Below are 24,926 nucleotides of genomic sequence, written 5' to 3' on the forward strand. Positions count from 1 at the left end.
TGTGACTTCCAGGGGCTCAAGAAGTCTAATCGGGAGATCGGTTTATAGGGGAGTTATATCAGGTTATAGACCGATTTGAACCGTACTTGGAACAGAACACTTTGTGCAATATTTCAGCCAAATCGAACAAAAGCTGTGACTTCCAGGGGCTCAAGAAGTCAAATCGGGAGATCGGTTTATATGGTAGCTCTATCCAAATCTGAACCGATATGGCCCATCTGCAATCCCCGGCGACCAACATCAATATAAAGTGCAAAATTTCAAGCGGCTATCGTGATTTCGATAGACGGACGGACGCATGTCGAGACGGAATGACTAGATTAGTAAACCCCCATTCTATGGTGGTGGGTATTGAAACAAACAAACAAAGCGCAACAATTTAATTTTTATATAGTAGAAAGAACAAGAAGAAGATAGCATTGAAATTTCGCCTTAAGGGAAAGTTAATGAAAAATTTCAATTAAATTTTGACCTTCGTCCTTCACATGTTTCTATTATTGTAACTAATTGTTTTATTTGGCTTATGTCTATTTTCAGCAACATCCTTTTCAACAAACAAAAAAATTCTTCAACTGCTGCACCTATTCAAATCAACAGCACTGTAGGTAAGTTATGCAGTTAATTTAATCATTAATTCTAGTAAGTTTTCGATACGTTACTGTACGAATACGGAAAACTTGACTCAATTCAAGTATTCATCGAAATTGAAATATTTAAACTTTTTCCATTCACATTAAAAAGGGGGAGGGTGGGCGAACGACCAGGGGGCCCCATACAAGAGTGTGATGATGACTTCAAGTGAGTGTTTTGAGCCAACACATTCAGTTACTACTCACTAACTCGAACGGCCGAAGTCCGACCAAGCATTGAATTCATTCATGCTAGCCGGCAACTCACAATAATCCATATACGATGGCATGTTGGTGTTACTGTTGCTATTGTTGTTGTTGTTGTTCACTCTTTCGTTTTTTGGGAAAAGTAGGTAAAAGGTTAATAACCTTCAAAAATATTTTTAATATTGTGGACTTGTCGTTGTCGTCGTTGTCTTCTGGCAGTTACCAAAAGATTATGGAAACCGGCGATAAAGCTCTTCTGCTTCTTGCTTACATGCCTGTTGCTGTACATTGTAATGGTTTGGTTGAGGGAGGGGAAGGGGAGGGGGTCTAAGTGTGCAGTAGTAGTGGCCCACCATCAACTTTCCTCCTCATATTGTCACAGTGCCCTACACCGCTACCCCACCTGCATGTCACCCTTTTGGTAAAGCCCCCCCATTTTGTTTTCATAACGGAACGATGGGCGCATGCGCGCTGTAGCTTTGTAAGAAGTCGGCCGCTTTGGCTGTTTGGTTTGCTGGTTTACACCAAAAGTATCAATTGTCATATTCGATTATGACGAAGGGGTGAGGGTTTGGGTGGGTGGGGGGGGGACGGCTATACCCATGATATGGTAGGTGGCAGGTTTGTGTTTCGCCGCGCTCTCTCACACCACCGCATTGTATGTGGAGGGAGGTAGGTGATCGTTTTCCAAAATCTCTGATAATTTTATTAATGGGTGTCCATACGTCCGCCTGTCGTTCGGTTGATGTGACGCGGGCTTACTTAAAATTTTAAGCTTTTTTCAGTTTGGTTTTTTTTCGTGTGATTTTCAAAAAAATAGTGCTGGGGGCTCTCGGCGGAGAAATCTGGGAATTTTTTTGTTTGTGTCGTTGTTGTCTTTTTCTTTTCGAAGCGTAAAGTATTTTTGTCATGTTGATTGATTGCAGATTGTATTCGCCTCACAATGCTCGACTCAACACTGACTTTCTTCGATGAAGGGGGAAGAAAATGAAAGAAGTTTCTTTTTTTGTCTTTAGGTTTCTTAAGTTAATCGTGGTTATTGGCAAAATAAGCATAGCATTAAGAAGATCTCTGCATACCTTTTGATGGATCTCGAACATTTTTTTTTATCGCTAGGTGGTTAATATGTTAAGGTGTGGCTTTTGAAGATGAAATAGCATCAATAGCTTAAATATGATCCTGTAATTTACTTTCTCAAGACGATGTTACTTTCCTTTGATTAAAAATAGTTTTGAAGAAATTTATTTTTAACATAAATTCAAAAAAAAAAGAATAATGTGAAAATCAATCTGACAGAGATTTTCTCAAAAATCTTGTTTTATACCCTCCACCATAGGATGGGGGTATACTAATTTCGTCATTCTGTTTGTAACGCCTCGATATATGCGTCTAAGACCCCATATTTTCTTCACTGTCATGTCATTTTAAGTCGATCTAGTCATGTCCGTCCGTCTGTCCGTCCGTCCGTCCATCCGTCTGTCCGTCCGTCCGTCTGTCCGTTCGTCCATATGTCCGTCCATATGTCCGTCCGTCTGTCTGTCAAAAGCACGCTAACTTTTGAAGGAGCAAAGCTAGCCGCTTGAAATTTTGCACAAATACTTTTTATAAGTGTTGGTCGTAAATGGGCCAAATCGGTCCATGTTTTGATATAGCTGCCATATAAACCGATCTTGGGTCTTGACTTCTTGAGCCTTTAGAAGGCGCAATTCTTACCCGATTTTATTGACTTACCCGATTTCACTTCCAACAACTACGCTAAGTACGGTTTACATCGGTCTATGTTTTAATATAGCTGTCATATAAACCGATCTTGGGTCTTGACTTCTTGAGCCTCTAGAGGGCGCAATTCTCGTCCGATTTTATTGAAATTTTGCACGTAGTGTTTTGGTAGCACTTCCAACAACTGTATAGCTGTCATATAAACCGATCTTGGATCTTGACTTCTTGAGCCAATAAAACGCGCAATTCTCATCCGATTTGAAATTTTGCATGAGGTGTTTTGTTATGACATTTAATAACTGTGCTAAGTATGGCGTAAATCGGTATAGAACCTGATATAGCTGCCATATAAACCGATCTGGGATCTGAACTTCCTGAACCTCTGGAGGGCGCAATTCTCATCCGATTTGGCTGATTTTGTACAACGGCTTCTCTCATGACCTTCAACATACGTGTATAATATAGTCTGAATCGATCAATAGCTTGATACAGCTCCCATATAAACCTATCTCCTGATTTTGCTTCTTGAGCCTCATTGGAGAATTTTCATTCCCCGACCATCAGCAAGGATTTCGAAGACTGCACACTGTTGTCCACGCCATCTCCGCATACATTTGCATCGGCTTCAATCAGATCTGACCAAGCCATGTGATACGACTATCCTCGTGGCACTGGACCTGTCGAAAGCATACGACACCATCACCACCGCTCACCAATAACTGTGGTGAACGCTACCGTTAGACGATTTCCACTTTTTTTGTCCAAAACGCAAGGGCTTGACTTGGATGACAACGATACGGTGCCACATGGCACACAGAAAGCATAAAAATAGACTTATTGAGAGGCGAGTTCGGTGACCATTTCATTACATGTTCGGGACCGGTCAATTAACCGCCTAGATCGTGCGATTTAACGTCTTTTGACTATTTTTTGTGGGGCAATGTTAAAGCTCATATCTAGGCAGACAAGCCCGCTTCAATTGACGCATTGGAAGAATATATTGAAGCGTTTGTTCGTGAGATGTTGGAAAGAGTATGCCAAAATTGGACTAAGCGGATGCATCACTTGAGGCGCAGTCACCTCCTTTCAGGGAAAGCGAGTCTGGAACAACCTGTCTTGGAGATAGGCAGTCTGAGACCCTCCTCAGCCAACCTCCTGCATCCATGACGTTCGCAATGGAGAAGCAGCCATGTCCGCCTTCTCTCAACCCGTCAAGTTCCCTCAGCCTAAGCGGCACTTTTGCGGCACAGCCCTGAATATGTACCTCAATAGTTTGTTAATTCAGCATCGTGTCTAGACTTGCCTACAGAGTGGATCTTAATGGCCTTGTGTTCCCGACGCCAGTCTCTGTACCTTTCGGAGTTCTTTGGTTCTTGTACTCTTCTCCACAGCTTTCCACCAACCCGTGCCAGCACTGGTCCACAATGGCCGTGTACATCCCGACTTCCTACCGAATATCCTTCTGCAGGAGTGGAAGGCGCACATCACCTTTCCTCCGTATTCTATTCAAGGAAAGTTTCGAATCGAAAACTAGGCCTAGATATTTGACCTCGCTCGACATTTGGTACGGATAGTCTAATTACCCATCTGAAAATTTTTGCCGAAGTCCAACCAAATCGGTTCATGATACGATATACCATATAATGATGACGGACGATTTACACTTATAGGGTAGGTGTAGATTATAGTTTGGAGGACACCGTGGCGCAGAGATTAGCATGCCCGCCTATGACGCTGAACACCTGGGTTCAAATCCCCGCGTGAACATCAGAAGAATTTTTACCAGTGTTTATCCCCTTACAAATGATGGCTACATTTGTGCGGTATTCTGCCCTTGCTAAAACTCTTTTACCAAGTTGTATCCCTTATCGTGGAGTTTAAATTTCAATCGGATTGGACTCGTTGATAAAACAGAAGTATTCCCTGTTCCATATAGTCGGCACTGGCCGACTTTTGCCTAACCTAACTTGTTAAGGTTGGGGAAATTAAGTTGGGAACGAGACATTCAGCACCTCTCTTGGATGACTTTATTTTGTTGGGTGTATGGCAACGAAGATTGTCTTTGAATGCGAGAGTAAGCAATCTGACTTTCTTAAAATTTTGTGGCAACGAAGATTGCCTTAGACTTGGAGAGCAATGATTTTGGCGTTCTTAGAACTTTGGGCACTCTTGCATTCTGTTGCGGGCTGATGATGCTGAATGACATCGGAGTGTATGCGGCGTGACGGTGTCCTTCCTTCTTAACGGATTGAAAGTCTTTTCCCAACAATGGAACTCTTTCCGAAGCTAAACTGTCTATTTCTGGACCTTCTATACGTACGTATGGGTCCAGATTAGTAAGAGGCATCGAGTCAGGAATCTTCATTGAATCTTCATAGACTGTTAAGAACCTTTAGTGTAATTGGCCAGCGTAAGCGGCAAGAATACATAGAATTTCGAGTGAACATCTCTTTCTGTGCCTGGATTCGCTCTAGGCTGTAAGCCCTTTCCTCTTTCTGGGCTACTTTAAGGGAGTAGGGACTGGAGGTAACTCGCTTTAGTGAGAAATCTTATGTCTCTCTGGCTCCTATTGTTTTTGTCATGTGCGTTGGAAGAGGTGGATCACAAGGGACCTTAGATCTGGGGGTAAAGCTGCTAGCGAGTGTGGGGTCTCAGATCAACATTTCGACGAAATGTCTAAGTTACCCTTATCCTATGGAGGAAGGTATAAAAATCTAATTTTGAATTTATTTTTAGCCAGCTAGTCCGGTGTGCTTCACTATACCCTAAAGTGCTTGGGGCCACCTTTTGACATGATCCAACTTTGAAAATTGTCCCGTTTGGTGTACATGACCATTTAATGCATAATTTGGGATAGCCTGTCCAAAATTTTTATTCAAGTTTCGAATTTTAATTCCTAATACCTTTTGTTTGAGTTCCATATTGTCCCTTTCGGTGTATATATATCTGCCGAGTTCCGGAGTTTTTTCAAATAATGGTAAGGGGGAGGGTCCGTTCCCCCTACGGATATCAAAACATGGGGTACTCTATATCTATTGGGGGGCTAAATTCTACCATCTGCGAAAATTTCATGGAATTCGGTTCCACCGTTCCACTTCAACCTTTATATCCTTCATCATAGGATGGGGGTATACTAATTTCTTCATTCCGTTTGTAACATATCGAAATGTTGATCTGAGACCCAACAAAGTACATGTATATCTCATCGTCTGGACATTCTATTTCAATTTAGCCATGTCCGTCCATCTGACGAAAGCACGCTAACTTATGAAAGTGTAAATGTAGGTGCTTAAAGTTAGATACTTACTATCATCGTAGGTCGGTTGGGATTGGGCTCGGTCCATGTTTTGATATAGCTGCCACATAAACCGATATCGGAACTTGACCTCTTGAAGGTCTAGATAGCGCAATTCTTATCCAAATTGGCTGATATTTTGTATGAGGTGTTTGGTTATGACTTTCAACAACATTGCTTAGTATGGTCCAAATCGGTTCATAACTTGATATAGCTGCCATATAAACCTATCTCGGATCTTGACTTATTGGGCCTCAAGAATGCCCAAGGGTTATCCGATTTGACTGAAATTTTTCATGAAGCCTTCTGTTTCAACTTCCAATAACTATGTCAAGTATGGTCTAAATCGGTTCATAACCTGCCATAGCTTCCATATCAATCGATCTCCCGATTATACTTCTTGAGCCTCTAAAGGACTCAATTCTTATACAATATGGTTCAAATTTTGTACAAAGACTTCTTTTATGACCTTCAACATACGTGCGATACATGATCTAAATCGGTCAATAACCTGATTTAGCTCCCATGTAAAACAATCTCCCGATTTAACTACATGAGTCCCTATTGGGAGCAATTCTTATCCGATTTGGTCGAAATGTTGCACAATGACGCCTACTTTTGTTTCCAACATTCAAACCTAGTATGGTATGATATCGGTCAATATCCTGATATAGCTCCGATACCATGGCAATGTTTATTTGTTATCCTATGTTTGCCTAAAAGGAAATATTGTCAGAAGTTGACAATTGCGATCCATGGCCCAGCTGAACTTAGCACGCTTTTACTTGTTATGTAATAAAGGGTAACTTCTTAGCTATTATCTTTTTGGCAACACTGGTTTAAACCGCTCATGCATGTTTCGTGTTTTGTTTCACTGTCAAACATCTTCAGTTTGGTCTATAATTTTACCATGAATCGTCTTACAAACGAACAACGCTTGCAGATGATTGAATTTTATTATCAAAATGCGTGCTCTGTTAAGAAAGTTCATCGCGCGCCTCTTCCATTCTATCGCCAAAGCTCCTTTTCGGCTCAATGGGTACTTAAATAAGCAGAATTGTCGATTTTGAAGTGAAGGTTTGGCAGAAGCATTGCAAGAGCTACCAATGCATTCAGAAAAAATCAAAGTTTGGTGGGGTTTATGGGCTGGTGCCATCATTGGACCGTATTTCTTCAAAGTTGATGTGAATCGTAACGTAAATGTGAATGGTGGACGAGTTCGGTGGACATTTTATTTCACGTTTAAGACCGGTCAACTGGCCGCCTAGAACGTGCGATTTATATCCTTTGTTCCCTAATGGAATTTTCATAGGAAATTTCACATTTTATAAGGCATGTGGCGAAGATGAAAAGACTGGGATAGAATCGAAAAAAACTAGTGACAAATATGTCATGTTTGAAGGGAAAGGGATAACTCATTAATATTTAAAAATGTTAAAGCTAAGGTCTTGTTGAGATCATGGGCAAAATTTCAAAGCCCTAGATGGTCCGGTCGCCTGTTGACAGGGCCCCAAAGATGGTCACCTTAGCACTTCAAACATTTTTTCGTGATGATAAATCTGTATTTGTAGTCCATTGTTCAAAATTCTTTCTATGTTGGATAGTACTAAAAGATCTCCAAAAAAAGTTCCCTTGAAGTATAAAATATCTCCACTGGTTTAGAGAAAAATTCGACTTTTGATATTTACTTTTTGAAGTTTTGGCCATAATGCGAGTAAAAGTAAATTTTTTGCATTTTTCTTAAATATGAACAGATCCCCCCCCCCCCACTTGACATCTTGAGCCTAGAGAGTCTTAATTTTTATACCCACCTCAATAGGATGGGGCTTCTTGAATGTCTCTACGTTCTGAGTCGATCAAGCCATGTCCGTCCGTCCGTCTGTCGAAATCACGATAGCGGTCGAACGCGTAAAGCTACCCGCTTGAAATTTTGCACAGATAATTAATATTGATGTAGGTCGTTGAGGATTGCAAATGGGTCACATCGATTCAGATTTTGATATAGCTCCCATATAAACCGATCTTGCGATTTGACTTTTTGAGCCCCTGGATGCCGCAATTTTTGACCGATTTGGTTGAAATTTAGCATGCGGTGTTCTGTTATGACTTCAACAACTGTGCCAAATACGGGCACCTTAAAAAAATCATATCAACTTCCAATAACTATGTCAAGTATGGTCTAATTCATTACCTGCTATAGCTCCCATATCAATAGATCCCCCGATTATACTTCTTGAGCCTCTAGAAGACTCAATTCTTATACAATATGGTTGAAATTTTGTACAACGACTTCTTGTATGACCTTCAACATACGTGCGATACATGATCTGAATCGGTCCATAACCTTATATAGTTGCCATATAAACCAATCTTCCGATTTAACTTCATGAGCCCCTTATCCGATTTGGTCGAAATGTTGCACAATGACGCCTACTTTTGTTTCCAACATTCACCTTAAAAAAATCATAAAGATAAGAATTGAGCCCAAAATAATTCGGGTATTTCATTGTTCAGTTTTGTTTACTCCTTGTTTGTCTCAATATGTCTGTTTGCACCCTTATCACCCCTATATAGTAAAAAAAATTTATGATAATCCAAAATAATAACAAATATCAAAAGTATTTAGCATCGGCCATATGATTAGAATGTCGAGACTATGGTCATTGGGATAATTGTTTTTAAATGCTCGCACAGATGCATGGGTGTCTATATTTAAGTCTAGCAAAGCTTTCCGGCTAACCTTGATAGTGCAACAAAGTTATAAATAAAGTGCAATTGCTATGAAAATCACACTCACCACTAAGCTAAGCTCAGCTCAATTCAGTTTCGCATGCACCACACACAATACGAATATGCAAAAAACATACACATCCCCACATGCACTCACTCACACTCTCTCACGCTTGCATTCAATGAAAGAGCATTTGATTAGAAGATTTCCCTGAACTTCACATTTGTTCGATGACAACGGCTTTTTAGCCGACAGCCAAAATGGCAAAACATTCACATTCGCATAAAGCTAAGGCTAGACAAGGTGAGGGCAAACACGAGGGGAGTACAAACGCACAAAATTGCATTGCTTGGGTGCATGGCTGAAAACAATAACAAAACATAGCGAAAAGCTTACCTCTGTCGCATATCCGATCCATAGCCGTTTGCCAATGAGGAAAGGCAATATGCCAAATAGCCAACATGGCAAAGTCACTTCCTACTGCTGTCATTGTGACTCTTAATAGAGCTGAAAAATATCTAAGCTCTATACATTGGTGCACATTGATGCAGTTCTGATTGTGAGAATTGAGCTTTTGTCTGCTCTTAAATCGCAAAAGCTTTGCAAATGCAATTGGTCGATGCAAATAATGTATTAACTAGTGCAGAAATTGATTAGAGGGCTAGTTTAACCAGTAATGCCTACATAGCGTTTTTTTGTTTTGAAAAACATTTCCAAAAAACCAAAAATAAAAAGCAAGTAAAATACGCCTTAAGTTTGGCAAGGCCAATTTGTATAAGAACTGCGCCTTGTGTAGGCTCAATAACTGAAATTGGGAGAACAGATTTTATGGGAGCTTGGATATAGCTCCCATAAAATGGATCTATTTATAGTAAGAAGGATTTGTGCAAAATTTGTTTGCATGCATTCGGCAGACGGATATCCAATTTACGGAAGACTATACGTCGGTTAGCCAACTTTAAAGGGCACATGAACGGGCTGCGGTATTCGCCAGATGACGCATCCCAAATACTAAAACCCCGTTTACACTGCTCTTTAAATCTGGATTTAACGACTCGATCGTCTATTTCCCCTTTATAAAATCAGCCCTCATAAAATCAGCTGGCGAGGGGTTAAAAGCATTTTTTTTATAGCGATAACCATAGGATATGGGTACATTGATTTTTATACCCTCCACCATAAGATGGGGGGTATACTAATTTCGTCATTCTGTTTGTAACTACTCGAAATATTCGTCTGAGACCCCATAAAGTATATATATTCTTGATCGTCGTGACATTTTATGTCGATCTAGCCATGTCCGTCCGTCTGTCCGTCCGTCCGTCTGTCCGTCCGTCCGTCCGTCCGTCTGTCTGTCGAAAGCACGCTAACTTCCGAAGGAGTAAAGCTAGCCGCTTGAAATTTTGCACAAATACTTCTTATTAGTGTAGGTCGGTTGGTATTGTAAATGGGCTATATCGGTCCATGTTTTGATATAGCTGCCATATAAACCGATCTTGGGTCTTGCCTTCTTGAGCCTGTATAGTGCGCAATTCTTATCCGATTCGAATGAAATTTTGCATGACGTGTTTTGCTATGATATCCAACAACTGTGCTAAGTATGGTTCAAATCGGTCCATAACCTGATATAGCTGCCATATAAACCGATCTTGGGTCTTGACTTCTTGAGCCTTTAGCGTGCGCAATTCTTATCCGATCAGAATGAAATTTTGTACGACGTGTTTTGTTATGATATCCAACAACTGTGCCAAGTATGGTTCAAATCGGTCCATAACCTGATATAGCTGCCATATAAACCGATCTTGGGTTTTGACTTCTTGAGCCTCTAGAGTGCGCAATTCTTATCCGATTGAAATGAAATTTTGCACGACGCGTTTTCTTATTATATCCAACAACTGTGCCAAGTATAGTTCAAATCGGTCCATAACCTGATATAGCTACCATATAAACCGATCTTGGGTCTTGACTTCTTGACCCTCTAGAGGGCACAGTTCTTATCCGATTGGAATGGAATTTCGCACGACCTGTTATGTTATGATACCCAACAACTGTGCCAAGTATGGTTGAAATCGGTCCATAACCTGATATAGCTACCATATAAACCGATCTTGGGTCTTGACTTCTTGACCCTCTATAGGGCACAATTCTTATCCGATTTGAATGAATTTTTGCACGAAGTATTTCGTTATGATATCCAACAACTGTGCCAAGTATGGTTCAAATCGGTTCATAACCTGATATAGCTGTCATATAAACAGATCTGGGGATTTGATTTCTTGAGCTTCTAGAGGGCGCAATTCCTATCCGATTTGGCTGAAATTTTGCATGACGTATTTTATTTTTACTTTCAACAACTTTGTCAAATAAGGTTCAAATCGGTTCGTAACCTGATATAGCTGCCATATAAACCGATCTGGGATCTTGACTTCTTGACCCCTAGAGGTCGCAATTATTATCCGATATGCCAGAAATTTTCTACGATGGATCCTCTCATGACCATCAACAAACGTGTTTATTATGGTCTGAATCGGTCTATAGCCCGATACAGATCCCATAAAAATCGTTCTCTCTATTTTACTTCGTGAGCCCCAATGGGCGCAATTCTTATACGAATTGGCTGAAATTTTACACAGGTCTCCAACATATAATTTAATTGTGGTCCGAACCGGACCACATCTTGATATCGTTTTAATAGCAGAACAACTCTTCTTATATCCTTTTTTGCCTAAGAAGAGACGGGAAAAGAACTCGACAAATGCGATCCATGGTGGAGGGTACATAAGATTCGGCCCGGCCGAACTTAGCACGCTTTTACTTGTTTTCATTCCGTTTGCAACATATGAATCATCAATTCTACCGATGTCAGTATGTCTGTTCGTTAGTACGTATGTTGTATCATGCTACAGATTTAGAGAATTCAGATATTGAGCTGATGTTTTGCATAGTTTCGCAATTTTTCCATATGCAGGTTAGAATAGGTAAAACCGCACCTTGGATTTGAATTTTGTTTGATTTTTCAACATTTATGTCGATTATGGTCCACATCGGATAGATCGATAAACCGATTTAGGGTCTATGACCCCGAAAATGAAATTTGAAACCGTTATTATAATAAACCCTTGGGCACCTATTCTATGATCGTACTATATAGACCACTATCCCAATACACGGAGTATTTACCACAGGACGTTGTTCATTTTCAGTTGGGTCACAAGTAAAGGGTGATTTTTTAGAGTTATAGGAAAGTTTTTCAAAAACAATTGGAAACTTTGAAATTTTGCCCATGAACATTCGACTACGGAACAGGGGCAAACTTCTTACATATCAATGATTGCAGTCCGATTCAAGTTTAAGTTCAATGATAAGGGGTCTCCTCTTTATAGCCGAAGTCCGAACGGCGTGCGGCAGTGCGATACCTCTTTGGGGAGAAGTTTTACATGGCATAGTACCTCACAAATGTTGCCAGCATTAGGAGGGGAAATCCACCGCTGAAAATATTTTTTTCTTATGGTCTCGCCAGTATTCGAACCCAGGCTTTCAGCGTCATAGGCGGACATGCTAACCTCTGCGCTACGCGGCCTACAAAATGCGACAAAATGCGTGCTCTGTTAAGAAAGTTCATTGCGCGCTTCTTCCAATTTATGGTCAGTTAAATCGACCCGCTGAAGCAGCTATTCGGGCTATTGTGACTAAATTTCGCACCAAATTTACATTGTTGGACATTAAACCACCAACACGCTTAAGTCAAGTGCAAACTGAAGAAAATATCGCAGCTGTATCGACCATTGTTAATGATGATCATCAATTATCGCTTCGTTGGGCCTCAGTTACTCAACAACGTGGAAAATTTTGCGGAAGGATTTAGATGTGAAGCCTTTCAGAATACAGCTGGTGCAAGACTTAAAGCCGAACGACCTACCGAAATGCAGATTTTTTTGGTGAATGGGCTCTTGGAAAGTTAGCTGAAGATCCACCTTTTTATCGCAAAATTGTGGTCAGCGACAAAGTTTATTTTTGGCTCAACGGGTACGTAAATAAGCAGAATTGACGATTTTGAAGTGAAAATCAGTCGGAAGCTTTGCAAGAATTACCAATGCATCCAGTACGGGTTATGGGCTGGTGACATCATTGGACCGTACTTCTTCAATGATGATGCGCATCGTAACGTAACTGCGAATGGTGAGCGCTATCGTGAGATGTTATCCAACTTTGTTTACCCAAAATGCAAGAGCTTGACTTGCATGACATGCGATTTCAACACTTTTTTAGGCAAGTTCGGTGAACATTTTATTTCACGTTCGGGGACCGGTCAATTGGCCATTTAGATCGTGCGATTTAACGCCTTTAGACTATTTTTGTGGGGCTATGTTAGAGCTCATGTCTGTAAAGACAAGCCCGCTTCAATTGACGCATTGGAAGACAACATTGAAGCATTTATTCGTGAGATATCGGCCGAAATGTTGATAAGAGTATGCCAAAATTGCACTTAGCGAGTGAACCATTTGAGGCGCAGTCACGCAGTCAAAAGATTTCATGCATTTTTCTGTGTTTTGTTTTTTTGAGAAACTTTTCTAGAGCTCTTAAAAAATAACCCTTTACATTTCGGGATTGCTCGCATACCTCTCACACATCATAAGCCCGTAATATCGGATTTGTGGTCTTTAAGTAGATCCCCGAATACGAACTTTTGAGGTGCAGTTCGAATCTTCCAAATACAGATCCGCAAACTATTATCCCAAAATTTTGTATGGGAATAGTTAGTCGTAGTAAGAAGTCTTCTTCGCACATATGCTATCAAAGGTCAAAAGACCTCTAACTTACAAGGGATTACTTGGTAACTAGCAAGAGCGTGCTAAGTTCGGCCGGGCCAAATCTTATATGCCCTCCACCATGGAACGCATTTTTCGCGTTTTTTGCGCGGTATCTTGTTTAAGGCAAACAAAAAATAAGGAATAAGAATTGCTATGCTATTGCAGCTATATAAAGTTATAGGCCGACCATAGATGAATTGAATGTTGAAGACTATAGTAGAAGTCATTTTGCAATATTTCACTCCATTCCGATAAGAATTGCGCCTCAAGAAGCTCAAGAAGCAAAATCGGGAAATCGGTCTATGTAGGAGCTGTATCAGTCTATAGATCTATTCAGACAATATTGGACGCGTTGTACAAAATTTCAGCCAAATCGGATAAGAATTTCGCCCTCTAATGGCTCAAGAAGTCAAGATCCAATATAGGTTTGTATGGCAGCTATATCAGGTATGAATTGATTTGAACCATACTTAACACACTTATTAGAAGTTTTAATAAAAAACTTCATGCAAAATTTTAGTCAGATCGGATATGAATTGCGCCCTTTACTGGCTCAGGTTGTCAAGATCCAAGATCGGTTTGTAAGGCAGCTATATAAGATTATTGACCGATTTTAACCATACTTGGCGCAGTTGCTGGAAGTCATAAAAAAAACACTACATGTACAATTTCAGACAAATCGGATAGGAATTGCGCCCTCTAGCGGTTTAAGAAGTCAAAATCCGAAAAGGTTTATATGGCAACTATATCAGGTTATGGACTGATTTGAACCATACTTTGCACTGTTATTGAAAGTCATAACAAACGATTTTCTTCAAAATTTCAGCCATTTCGGATAGGAATTTCGCCCTCTACTGGTTTAAGAAGTCAAGATCCGAGATCGGTTTATAGGGCAGCTATATCAGGTTTTGAACCGATTTGAATCATACTTAACACAGTTGTTGGAAGTCATAACAAAGCACTACATGCACAATTTCAGCCAAATCGGATAGGAATTGCGCCCTCTAGAGGTTTAAGAAGTCAAAACCCAATATGGCAGCTATATCAGGTTATGTACCGATTTAAACCATACTTAGCACAGTTGTTGGTAGTCGTAGCATCACACCTCATGTAGAATTTCAGTCAAATCAGATAATTATTACGCCCTTTAGAGGCTTAAGAAGTCAAGATCCCAGATCGGTATATATGACAGCTATAACAAAACATGGTCCGATATGGCCCATTTACAATCCCAAATGACCTTCACTGATAAGAAGTATATGTGCAAAATTTCAAGCGCCTAACGTTAATAATTCGAAAGTTAGCGTGATTTCGACAGACAGACGGACGATCAAGAATATATGTATACTTTATGGGGCCTTCGAGGTGTTACAAACGGAATGACTTAATCAGTATATCCTATGAGGGAGGGTATAAAGGCAATAAGTAGAAAGATACTGGGTTATTTCCGCATAACAACCACGTTTGAAAATTCCCAAGTTAATGACGTTTGGTTAGCTCTGCGTATGATTGCGCGTACTATGTTCGTTTTTCACAGTTGAAGACACATGTTTTCGCGATTACTTTTATGAAACACTACTCTTATGAATTATGGAGGTATGTCCTACTGAATGAAATCAGCAAGTTTTTCGCTTCAAAATCTATTATCTAAAAAAAGTAAAAGCAAAACACGAACATAAAACCAGCCTTGTGTTGCACACCTTATCATGTCAGGCTCTACTCGTTGATCTCTTGTTTACTCGAAGTCAGATGTACAATATTAAGTTTTGACCTCCACTGTTTGTACATTCATATCTTATCTAAATGACTATTTCGGTATGAAGCTTTGATACGATATGTTTTATCAAAACAGCCACTTGTGCATACACCACCCCACCATATAACTAAACAGGTGGGTTTGATAAATATTCTAAAATTGGCAACACTGTCTCCCACACACCGTGAGAGAGTCTCGTACGGAACTTTACAAATGTTTGTTTACTCTTTCGTGCATGACGACAGCAACAACAACAACGACGACGAAGACGACGAGGAGTTGCTAGCAATGCAACTGATTTGTGTTTTTGTTGTTGGTTTTGGTTTGTATTGTATTTTGGTAGAATCAATAGACGGCCGGTCCAACAAACGACCGCCCGGGTGAGCGAGCAAGCCCAGTCAGGCAACCAGCAAGCGAACATATGGTCCATCAATGTATCGATCGATTGGTCGACCAACTAACAATTTTATGGCTGATATTTGATCCACGGCGATCTTGTTACGAGTCTGTAGGCTCTTAAAGCGTTTGTGTTTGCTCGTTTGTTCCGCACTCTTCGTGCACTGACTCGTTTATCATTTGTTAGAGTTTTCTTATTAGAGCTCTTGGCTGGCGGACTGGCTGGCTAGTTTGATGATAATCATGCTGTTCATGTTGCTGATCGATGTTAATGGGGCGTTGGGGGGAAACAAGTGTGGATGTGGTACTCGTATGTCTGGCTAAGATCGACTGCAAGTTTTTGGTAGACTAATCATCATCATCATCATCATAACAGCGATCATGATGGTGGCGATGTCGATACCATAATCATGCTGATCAACATGATTAGAATCGATTATGATCATCAGATACATGCTTTGCGGAGACACACACACAATTAAACACATACATATATTGGAAGATCAATAGGTGTGAGAGGGGGGTCCGAGTGAGCATATGAGTTGCAATACTGCACCACTACCTTTAACTTCTGGCGCATATTGGCTGTTTATACCTTCCAGGTGATATCTATGTATTTGCTTTGATGTTTGAAGTTGTTGTACTCCGTATGGTGTGTAAGGATGAATTACCTGTTTAAAGTTCACTTAACGAGGTGGGCGACATAATTTGGAGGAGGAGTGACATGACTTTGGGTATCAACGAAAGGTCTAAAGGAAATCATATTAAGGCAAAATTTTTGGTGAAGACCAGATTTTAGGGAAATTTTCGAAAAAAAGTTTGGTAGCTTTATCTGGTAATAGACCGATTTGGACCGCACTTTGCGGAGTTGTTGAGAGTCATAACAGAACACTATGTGCAAAATGTTAGTCAAATCGGACGAAAATTGTGGCTTCCAGGGCCTCAAAAAATCAAATCGGGAGATCGGTTTATATGGGAGCAACAATAAATTTTAAACCGATTTAGACCGTACATACCACAGTTTTTGGAAGTCATAACAGAACACTATGTGCAAAATTTCAGTCAAATCGGATGAAAATTGAGCCTTCCGGTGGCTCAAGAAATCAAATTGGGAGTTCGGTTTATAAGGGAGCTCTATCAGATTCTTGACCGATTTGGACGGTACTTGGCACAGTTGTTGCAACTCATTACAGAACACTACATGCAAAGTTTCTGCCAAATCGGACGCAAATTGCGGCTTGTAAGGGCTCATGAAGTCAAATCGGGAGATCGGTTTATATGGGAGATATATCAGGTTACGGACCGATTTGAACCGTACTTAACATCGTTGTTGGAAGTCACACCACGTGCAACATTCCACTAGGGAAAAGGGGCAAACTTCTCACTTATCAATGAGTGCCGTCCGATTCAAGTTTAAGCTCAATAATAAGGAACCTCCTTTTTATAGGCGAGTCTGAACGGCGTGCCGCAGTGCGACTCCTCTTTGGAGAGAAGTTTTACATGGCATAGTACCTCACAAATGTTGCCAGCATTAGGAGGGGAAAACCACCGCTGGAATTTTTTTCTGATGGTCTCGCCAGGATCCGAAACCAAGGGTTCAGCGTCATAGGCGTACATGCTAACCTCTGGGCTACGGTTGGCAAAATTTCAAGCGGTTAGCTTTACGCGTTCGACCGCTATCGTGATTTCGACAAACGGATGGACGGACATGGCTAGATCGACTCAGGATGTCGAGACGATCAGGTTAGGGTTAGGTTAAGTTACATTGAAAAGTGAGTGCAGATTTTAATCTGCCCCATGCCACTATGGAGTTTCACCGAAGCCAGCAACCAGCTTGTAGTGCGCTCTAAATACTAAACAAGTGACCTCGGAAAGTAAAATCTAAGTTAGGAATTCCGTTCTACTTACAAAATCCTTAATTTTTTCCATGCCAAGCCCCTAAGTTGGTCCACGTCTGGTATTCTGTCCCCATCTATGTGCCGGTATCTGTTAGACGCGAAAGCCGGGCAATGACATAGGAAATGCTCCAACGTATCATCATCACTTCTCTCGCATCTCATCTTTCACCTTCCGCACAGATTTTACAGAAGTGAGGTCGCAGTCCTATGTGTCCCGTTTTGATACCGAAAGCTATACTGAGCTCCTTCTTGCTTTCTCTCAGCAATAGCCTCGTCTTCTCACGATCTGGATCCCCCCATAGGATTTTCGCCGTCCTACCGACCGTATCGCTGTTCCACAGGGTTGCATGCGCATTCATCGCCCACATTCTTAACTCGGACTGCGTCTACCCGAAAGGCTTCGGGTCAAACAAGTTTATTGACGGAAGTCCTCTGGCCTTCACCGCCAAATCATCTGCCCTTTCATTCTTCATTACTCCGTTATGGTTCGGGACCCAAACGATGAGGTTTTTGCCCTCCTCAGAGAAGGCTTTAGTCTGCTTCTTACAATGCATGGCTGTTCGTGATCTTACCGTTCTGGTTGTTATTGCCCTTATGGCAATTTCACTGTCCGTAAACATGTTCACACTGGATGACCTCGCGTTAGCACCACACCACTTCACGCATTCCGTGATTGCCCGGATCTCCGCCTGTAGGACCGTATTATGGTCAGGTAGCCTAAAACATCTCAGTCCCTGGTTTCTCAATGTAGACCCCCAGGCTCGCTTTGATCCATCCGTGTAACATGATCTTCCAGATGACAATAGTAGGGTTGCGCCAATCCAAGACTGTGCCGAAACGATCAAGAATATGTATATATATGGGGTCCTAGATCAATATTTGAAGATGTTACAAACGGAATGACAATATCCTGCAATGGAATCTCAATAAAATGTAACAACCTCTTATAGACAATCCATTATGAGAGAGTGTAAAAGTTCGACCTAGATTACAACATAAAAGATTTTACCTGGTTTTTATACCCTCCACCATAGGATGGGGGTATACTAATTTCGTCATTCTGTTTGTAACTACTCGAAATATTCGTCTGAGACCCCATAAAGTATATATATTTTTGATCGTCGTGATATTTTAGGTCGATCTAGCCATGTCCGTCCATCTATCAGTCCGTCTGTCTGTCGAAAGCACGCTAACTTTCGATGGAGTAAAGCTAGCCGCTTGAAATTTTGCACAAATACTTCTTATTAGTGTAGGTCGGTTTGGATTGTGAATGGGCTATATCGGTCCATGTTTTGACATAGCTGCCATATAAGCCGATCTTGGGTCTTGACTTCTTGAGCCTCTAGAGGGCGCAATTCTTATCCGATTGAAATGAAATTTTGCACGACGTGATTTACTATGACTTCCAACAACTTTGCTAATTTAGGTTCAAATCGGTCGAAAACCTGATATAGCTGCCATATAAACCGATCTTGGGTCTTGACTTCTTGAGCCTCTAGAGGGCGCAATTCTTATCCGATTGAAATGAAATTTTGCACTACGCGTTTTGTTATGATATCCAACAACTGTGCCAAGTATGGTTCAAATGGGTTCATAACCTGATATAGCTGCTATATAAACCGATCTTGGGTCTTGACTTCTTGAGCCTCTAGAGGGCGCAATTCTTATCCGATTGAAATGAAATTTTGTTCGACGGATGGTCTCATGACCATCAACATATGTGTTTATTATGGTCTGAATCGGTCTATAGCCTGATACAGTTCCCATACAAATCGATATCTCTATTTTAATTCTTGTTTTGCCTAAGAAGAGATGCCTGGAAAAGAACTCGACAAATGCGATCCATGGTGGTATGTAAGATTCGGCCCGGCCGAACTTTGCACGTTTTCACTTGTTTTTATTAAATTTTCGCACCATATAAGTTCTTCGTCCCATTTGCATTCTCAACTCCCCTCGTTTTCAGGGAGTGCATTATTTTCTTGTATGTTTTGGAATGTATCTTTTCTCTATAAGCAGAGGAGGAGAATGAATATCTGAGACTGAGATGTGTGTTATTTGGTGTAATACGATTTTCTAGTATTCTATCTCGGCCGGTGCTCTCTCTACTTTTTCTCTATCCCTGCTGATGGCAGTTCTAGTAGTAGTAGTAGTAGTAGTACATGTTTCTGTTGTTGTTGTTGTTGTTGCAATTTTGTGTTATTATTGACCTAATCACTTGTGGAGCACAAACGATCATTGAACTTTTACTTCCGCATGCATTGAACACATATTTTCTAGCATGGTTGCTGCTGTCGTTGTTCTTGTTCGTGTTGTTGTTGTTGTTGTTGTTATTGTTCTTGCCATTGCTTTGGATGTGATTGCGGCCGCCGCTGATGTTCTCGCTAAAATGCACTTGTGTTGTTGTCGTTGCTTTTCCTAGTAAGCGATGGGAAAATTGAATTCGATTACAATTGTTTGATTGTTCGATACAATCGTTGATCAAATCACTGCCATCATAGTCGTCGTCTATCGTTCAGTTAATGATTCTCCGTCTGTCTAATTGCTCCAAGGACGATTAAATCATGTTCAAAACTTATCATGTATGTGTGTGTATGCATTTTTCGGTATGCATGATAAGCACATTGTTCGAAGAATAATTGAATTTTAATATATTTAGTTGAAATTTTATGGATAAAAGAAAAGAAGAGAGACATGTAGTCACAGAAGCGTATGAAATATTTCATGTAATTAGGACTAATAGTCCAAACCAAACATGAGACGATTATGAAAAGTCGTCACATAACTTCGCATGCAAAATATTAGCAAACTCAAATAGGAAACCAGTAAGGAAAGACAAAAGTCGGGCGGTGCCGACTAAATAATAACCTACACCTACCCTATAAGCACCAATTTGGAGCTATATCTAACTCTGAACCAATTTTGAGGGACCTCGGGGGAGATTTTCAGATGGGTTTTAATATCCACATCAAATTTCGATGCAATACGTTGAAAGTGCAATAACTACGGCTTTAAAAGTGCAAATGGGGCTATGTATAAGGAAGTCAAAAATCAATCCGAAACGATTTTCTATAAAATTTAACATAAATGCCAACAGTAATTAGAGAAATATATGCCAAATTTCTTGAAGATCAGTTGACAAATGACAACATTATTGCAAATTACCCAAAATCGGATGAACATATACAGTGGCACAGAAAAGTCTACATACTTTACTCTAATTGGCTGTGACAGAATATTTGTTCCACTAGCCAAACGTAGAATAGCGTTCCAAGCTCCTCGATCTTCTGCGCTCATTCCAAAATCTCTGACACCAAGTTTCGAGATGTCTCCCATCACTTGATCTTTCCAACGGACTTTTGGTCTTCCCGGTGTTGCCTGCAAAAGACTTCTTTGCTGGAGCTTCTTCATGCATTCTGACAACATGACCTAGCCAACGCATGCGTTGTATTTTGATGCGTGTAACTATGGTAGTCGTAGGTCGTCATACAGTTCGTGGTTCATACGTCGCCTATATTCTCCATTAACGCAAACTGGCCCATATACGAAGAATCTTTCTCTCAAATACTCCAAACACTGCCTCATCTGCTTTCACAAGTACCCATGCCTCAGAACCAGCTAAAGTATTGGTCGTCACCATTTGGTGTTGTAGTGACACCATTCCCAGTCCATCGCACTTCCTGTAAGGTGGTAACATCTGCCTTGTACTTCTCTAATACATCTGCCAGCGCGTATACTGCACCTTCGTTTGCGTGGATCGTCAACGTTTGGGGGTTCGTTTTTATACCCTCTACCATAGGATGGGGGTGTACTAATTTCGTCATACTGTTTGTAACACCTCGAAATATGCGTCTAAGATCCCATAGAGAATATACATATATTCTTAATCGTCATGTCATTTTAAGTCGATCTAGCCATGTCCGTCCGTCTGTCTGTCGAAAGCACGCTAACTGTCGAAGGAGTAAAGCTAGCAGCTTGAAATTTTGCACAAATATTTTTTATTAGTGTAGGTCGGTTGGGATTGTAAATGGGCAAATTCGGTTCATATTTTGATATATTGGGTTGCCCAAAAAGTAGTTGCGGATTTTTCATATAGTCGGCGTTGACAAATTTTTTCACAGTTTGTGACTCTGTAATTGCATTCTTTCTTCTGTCAGTTATCAGCTGTTACTTATAGCTTGCTTTAGAAAAAAGTGTAAAAAAAGTATATTTGATTAAAGTTCATTCTAAGCTTTATTAAAAATGCATTTACTTTCTTTTAAAAAATCCGCAATTACTTTTTGGGCAACCCAATAGCTGCCATATAAACCGATCTTGGGTCTTGACTGCTTGAGCCTCTAGAGGGCGTAATTCTTATCCGGTTTTATTCAAATTTTGCACGTTGTATTTTGGTAGCACTTTCAACAACTACGCTAAATATGGTTCAAATCGGTCCATGTTTTGATATAGCTGCCATATAAACCGATCTGGGATCTTCAATTCGTGAGCCTCTAGAGGGCGCAATTCTCATCCGTTTTAACTGAAATTTTGCACGTAGTGTTTTGGTATCACTTTAAACAGATCTGCTAAGTATGACTCAAATCGGTTCATAATCTGGTATAGCTGTCATATAAACCGATCTTGGATCTTGACTTTTTGAGCCAATAGAGCGCGCAATTCTCATCCGATTTGTCTGAAATTCTGCATAAAGTGTTTTGTTATGTCTTTCAATATCTGTGCTAAGTATGGCGTAAATCGGTGTGGAACCTGATATAGCTGCCATATAAACCGATCTGGGTCTTGACTTCTTGAACCTTTAGAAGGCGCAATTTTCATCCGATTTGGCTGAAATTTTGCAGGAGATGTTTTATTATGACTTCCAACAACTGTGCTGAGTATGGTTGAAATCGGTTTGTAAACTGATGTAGCTGTCATATAAACCGATCTGGTGTCTTGACTTCTTGAGCCACTAGAGGGCGCAATTATTATCCGATTTGGCTGAAATTTTGTACGATGTGTTTTAGTATGACTTCCAACAACTGTGCTGAGTATGGTTGAAATCGGTCAATAACCTGATATAGCTGCTATATAAACCGATCTTGAATCTTGATTTCCTTAGCCACTAAAGGGCGCAAATCTTATCCGATTTGAATGAAATTTTGCACGAAGTGTTTTGTTATGATATCCAACAACTGTGCCAAGTATGGTTTAAATCGGTTGATTCCAACAACTATCTTAAGAATAGTTTAAATCGGTTCATAACCTGATATAGCTGCCATATAAACCGACATGGGGTCTTGACTTCTAGAGCCACTAGAAGGCGTAGTTATCATCCAATCTGGCTGAAAATTTGTACAATGGCTTCTCTCATGACCTTCGGTCTATAGCCTGAGACAGCTCCCATATAAACTGATCTCTCGATTTTACTTCTTGAGCCCCAAAGGGAACGATTTTTATCCATATTGGCTGAAATTTTACACAATGACTTCTACATTTAATTCATTTATGGTCCGAATCGGTCCGAATCCATTGTCCTTTGTTTGCCTGAAAAGAGATACAGGGCAAAGAACTTGACAAATGCGGTCCATCGTAGAAGGTATATAAGATAAGGCCCGACCGAATTTATAAATTTCGGACCAGCAAAGGAGATGGCTACTTCAATCCACCACCAAAAAAGAATGAAGTAAATCTAACATCCAAACTTTTAATGGGCGGACCCTTCCCTCACCCCATTTTCAAAAACGCCAGATCTCGGAGAAGGGTGCTGTTATTTTCACCCAGATCTCGCCAGATCTCGAAGATGGGTGCACCGATTTACTCGAAATTTAGTTTGTTTGTGTTTGAGATGTCTAGGGTGGCCGCCCCATCTCAAATGCAAGGTATTTGAGACTAGATCACGAATCAGATACAGGGGGGTTCCCCTTAGCCCCAAAAACATTCTTATACCGGACGTAGTCACCGACCAATATAAGGCTCAAATGTAAGAAATTTGGGAGAAGAGCACCAATATGATATCCACTTTGGGGCGAAATATCTGAAAGGATCGTCCCAATATAGGGCTCAGATAAAAAAGGATAGTGAAAGAAGGGGCTGCAGAGTGGGCCCTATAAAGCAAATTTTTTTTTTAAATTTTTAGCATAATCCTTGGTGATGGGTTCCCAAGATTCGGCCCGGCCGAATCTCTTATTTTGAAATTAACGTTTCATTTCCCAAGCCCTTTGATTTCTTACCATCACTTACCTTGCTCTTTAAATTCCTTCCATATCACATTCCATTATAAAAAACTCAAAATGATTTTAATTTTTTTAAAAGATTTTTTGTAATATATTTTTTGTGTGTGTTTTTTGTTGTATAGATTTTGGGGTTTTTCGGTTTTTGTTTTTTTTTTTAATATAAATAAATTGTTTAACTACAAACTAATTAATATAGTATTTATTATTATTAAAAAATATAAAGAGTAAAATGTAGACACTCTCGAAAAAAAAAATCTAACAGAATTTTTTTTTTTTTTTGAGGGAAATTACAAAAATTTTCATATGCATTAAATTATAAATAAAACATAAAAATTTTTATGAATATAAAAATAAATGTTTATTTGTGTTTTGCTTTAAATCAATATGAATACAATAATTTGCTGGTTAAATTTGATGATTTGAAGAAAAACAAAAAAAAAATAGGGGATAGGAAATTATGAAAAATTAAGAATATGGGGATTATAATACAAAATTTGAAAAAAAAAAATTAAAAATAAATTAATGTTTGTGAAATTTTAACATTTTCTAAAAATTCAAAAAGAATTGATTTTTGCTGTTCTTAAAATTTTATTGTTTATAAATTTTTGCTAAACAAAAATGAAAATGCCGAAGGCTCTTTTAAAAATAAAAGATTTTTTCTCGTTTTTTTTTTTTTAATATGACACTTAATGTAATACATTAATTTCTCTGTTTTACTTGCTGGTAGTAATGAACTTTTAAAGAAAAATAAATAAATATTTTTTACAGGTTTTTTCAAAAAATTAGAAAAAAATTATTTTTTTTTTAATTAGAAGGCAGTTCAAAGTTTATAAAAATAGGAAAAAATTCAACATTCTTTGTTTTGTTTGTGTCTATGTATTTTTTTGTTTTTTTTTAAGATAGGAAAATGTTTACGAAACTGTTATAGATTTCTTTAAAATAGTAACATTTTGTTTTTCTTTTTAATAAATTATGTGTTTTTTTTTTCTTTTGTTTTTCGTTTTTCTTTTCTTTTAAAACTAACAAAATAAATTATATAATCAGTACATTTTTCAAATGATTTTTTTTTGTTTTTTGTTAATTTTTTGCCCTCACTTGCTGGGCTAGAATTTTCTTCTTCGCCTGCAGCTGGAGGTCTCCTCTCGGCCCCTTACCTGCAACCATAAAGGCCGCCTTAATAACTTGTTCATGCCAAGCATTTAAAAGATTATTTAAAAAAAAACTTTTTATATGAAATACATTAATTTTTTAACAAAAAATGTTGTGGTTTTTTTT

General features: G+C 39.5%; 1 protein-coding gene across 1 annotated transcript in view; it reads right to left on the bottom strand.

Annotated features, from left to right (window-relative positions):
- Nucleotides 1-935: 935 nt before the first annotated feature.
- LOC131994682 (uncharacterized protein DDB_G0288805-like) overlaps nucleotides 936-24,926 on the bottom strand; it is a 25,417-nt gene continuing 1,426 nt past the window's right edge. The window contains exons 2-4 of the mRNA XM_059361489.1: nucleotides 23,659-23,674; nucleotides 19,690-19,857; nucleotides 936-1,048 (exon numbers count right to left, since the gene is read on the bottom strand). Of these exons, the coding sequence (XP_059217472.1) occupies nucleotides 936-1,048; nucleotides 19,690-19,857; nucleotides 23,659-23,674 (297 nt within the window). The remainder of the gene's footprint in view (nucleotides 1,049-19,689; nucleotides 19,858-23,658; nucleotides 23,675-24,926) is intronic.

Source organism: Stomoxys calcitrans, chromosome 2, assembly GCF_963082655.1.
Source record: "Stomoxys calcitrans chromosome 2, idStoCalc2.1, whole genome shotgun sequence".
NCBI classification, from domain to species: domain Eukaryota; kingdom Metazoa; phylum Arthropoda; class Insecta; order Diptera; family Muscidae; genus Stomoxys; species Stomoxys calcitrans.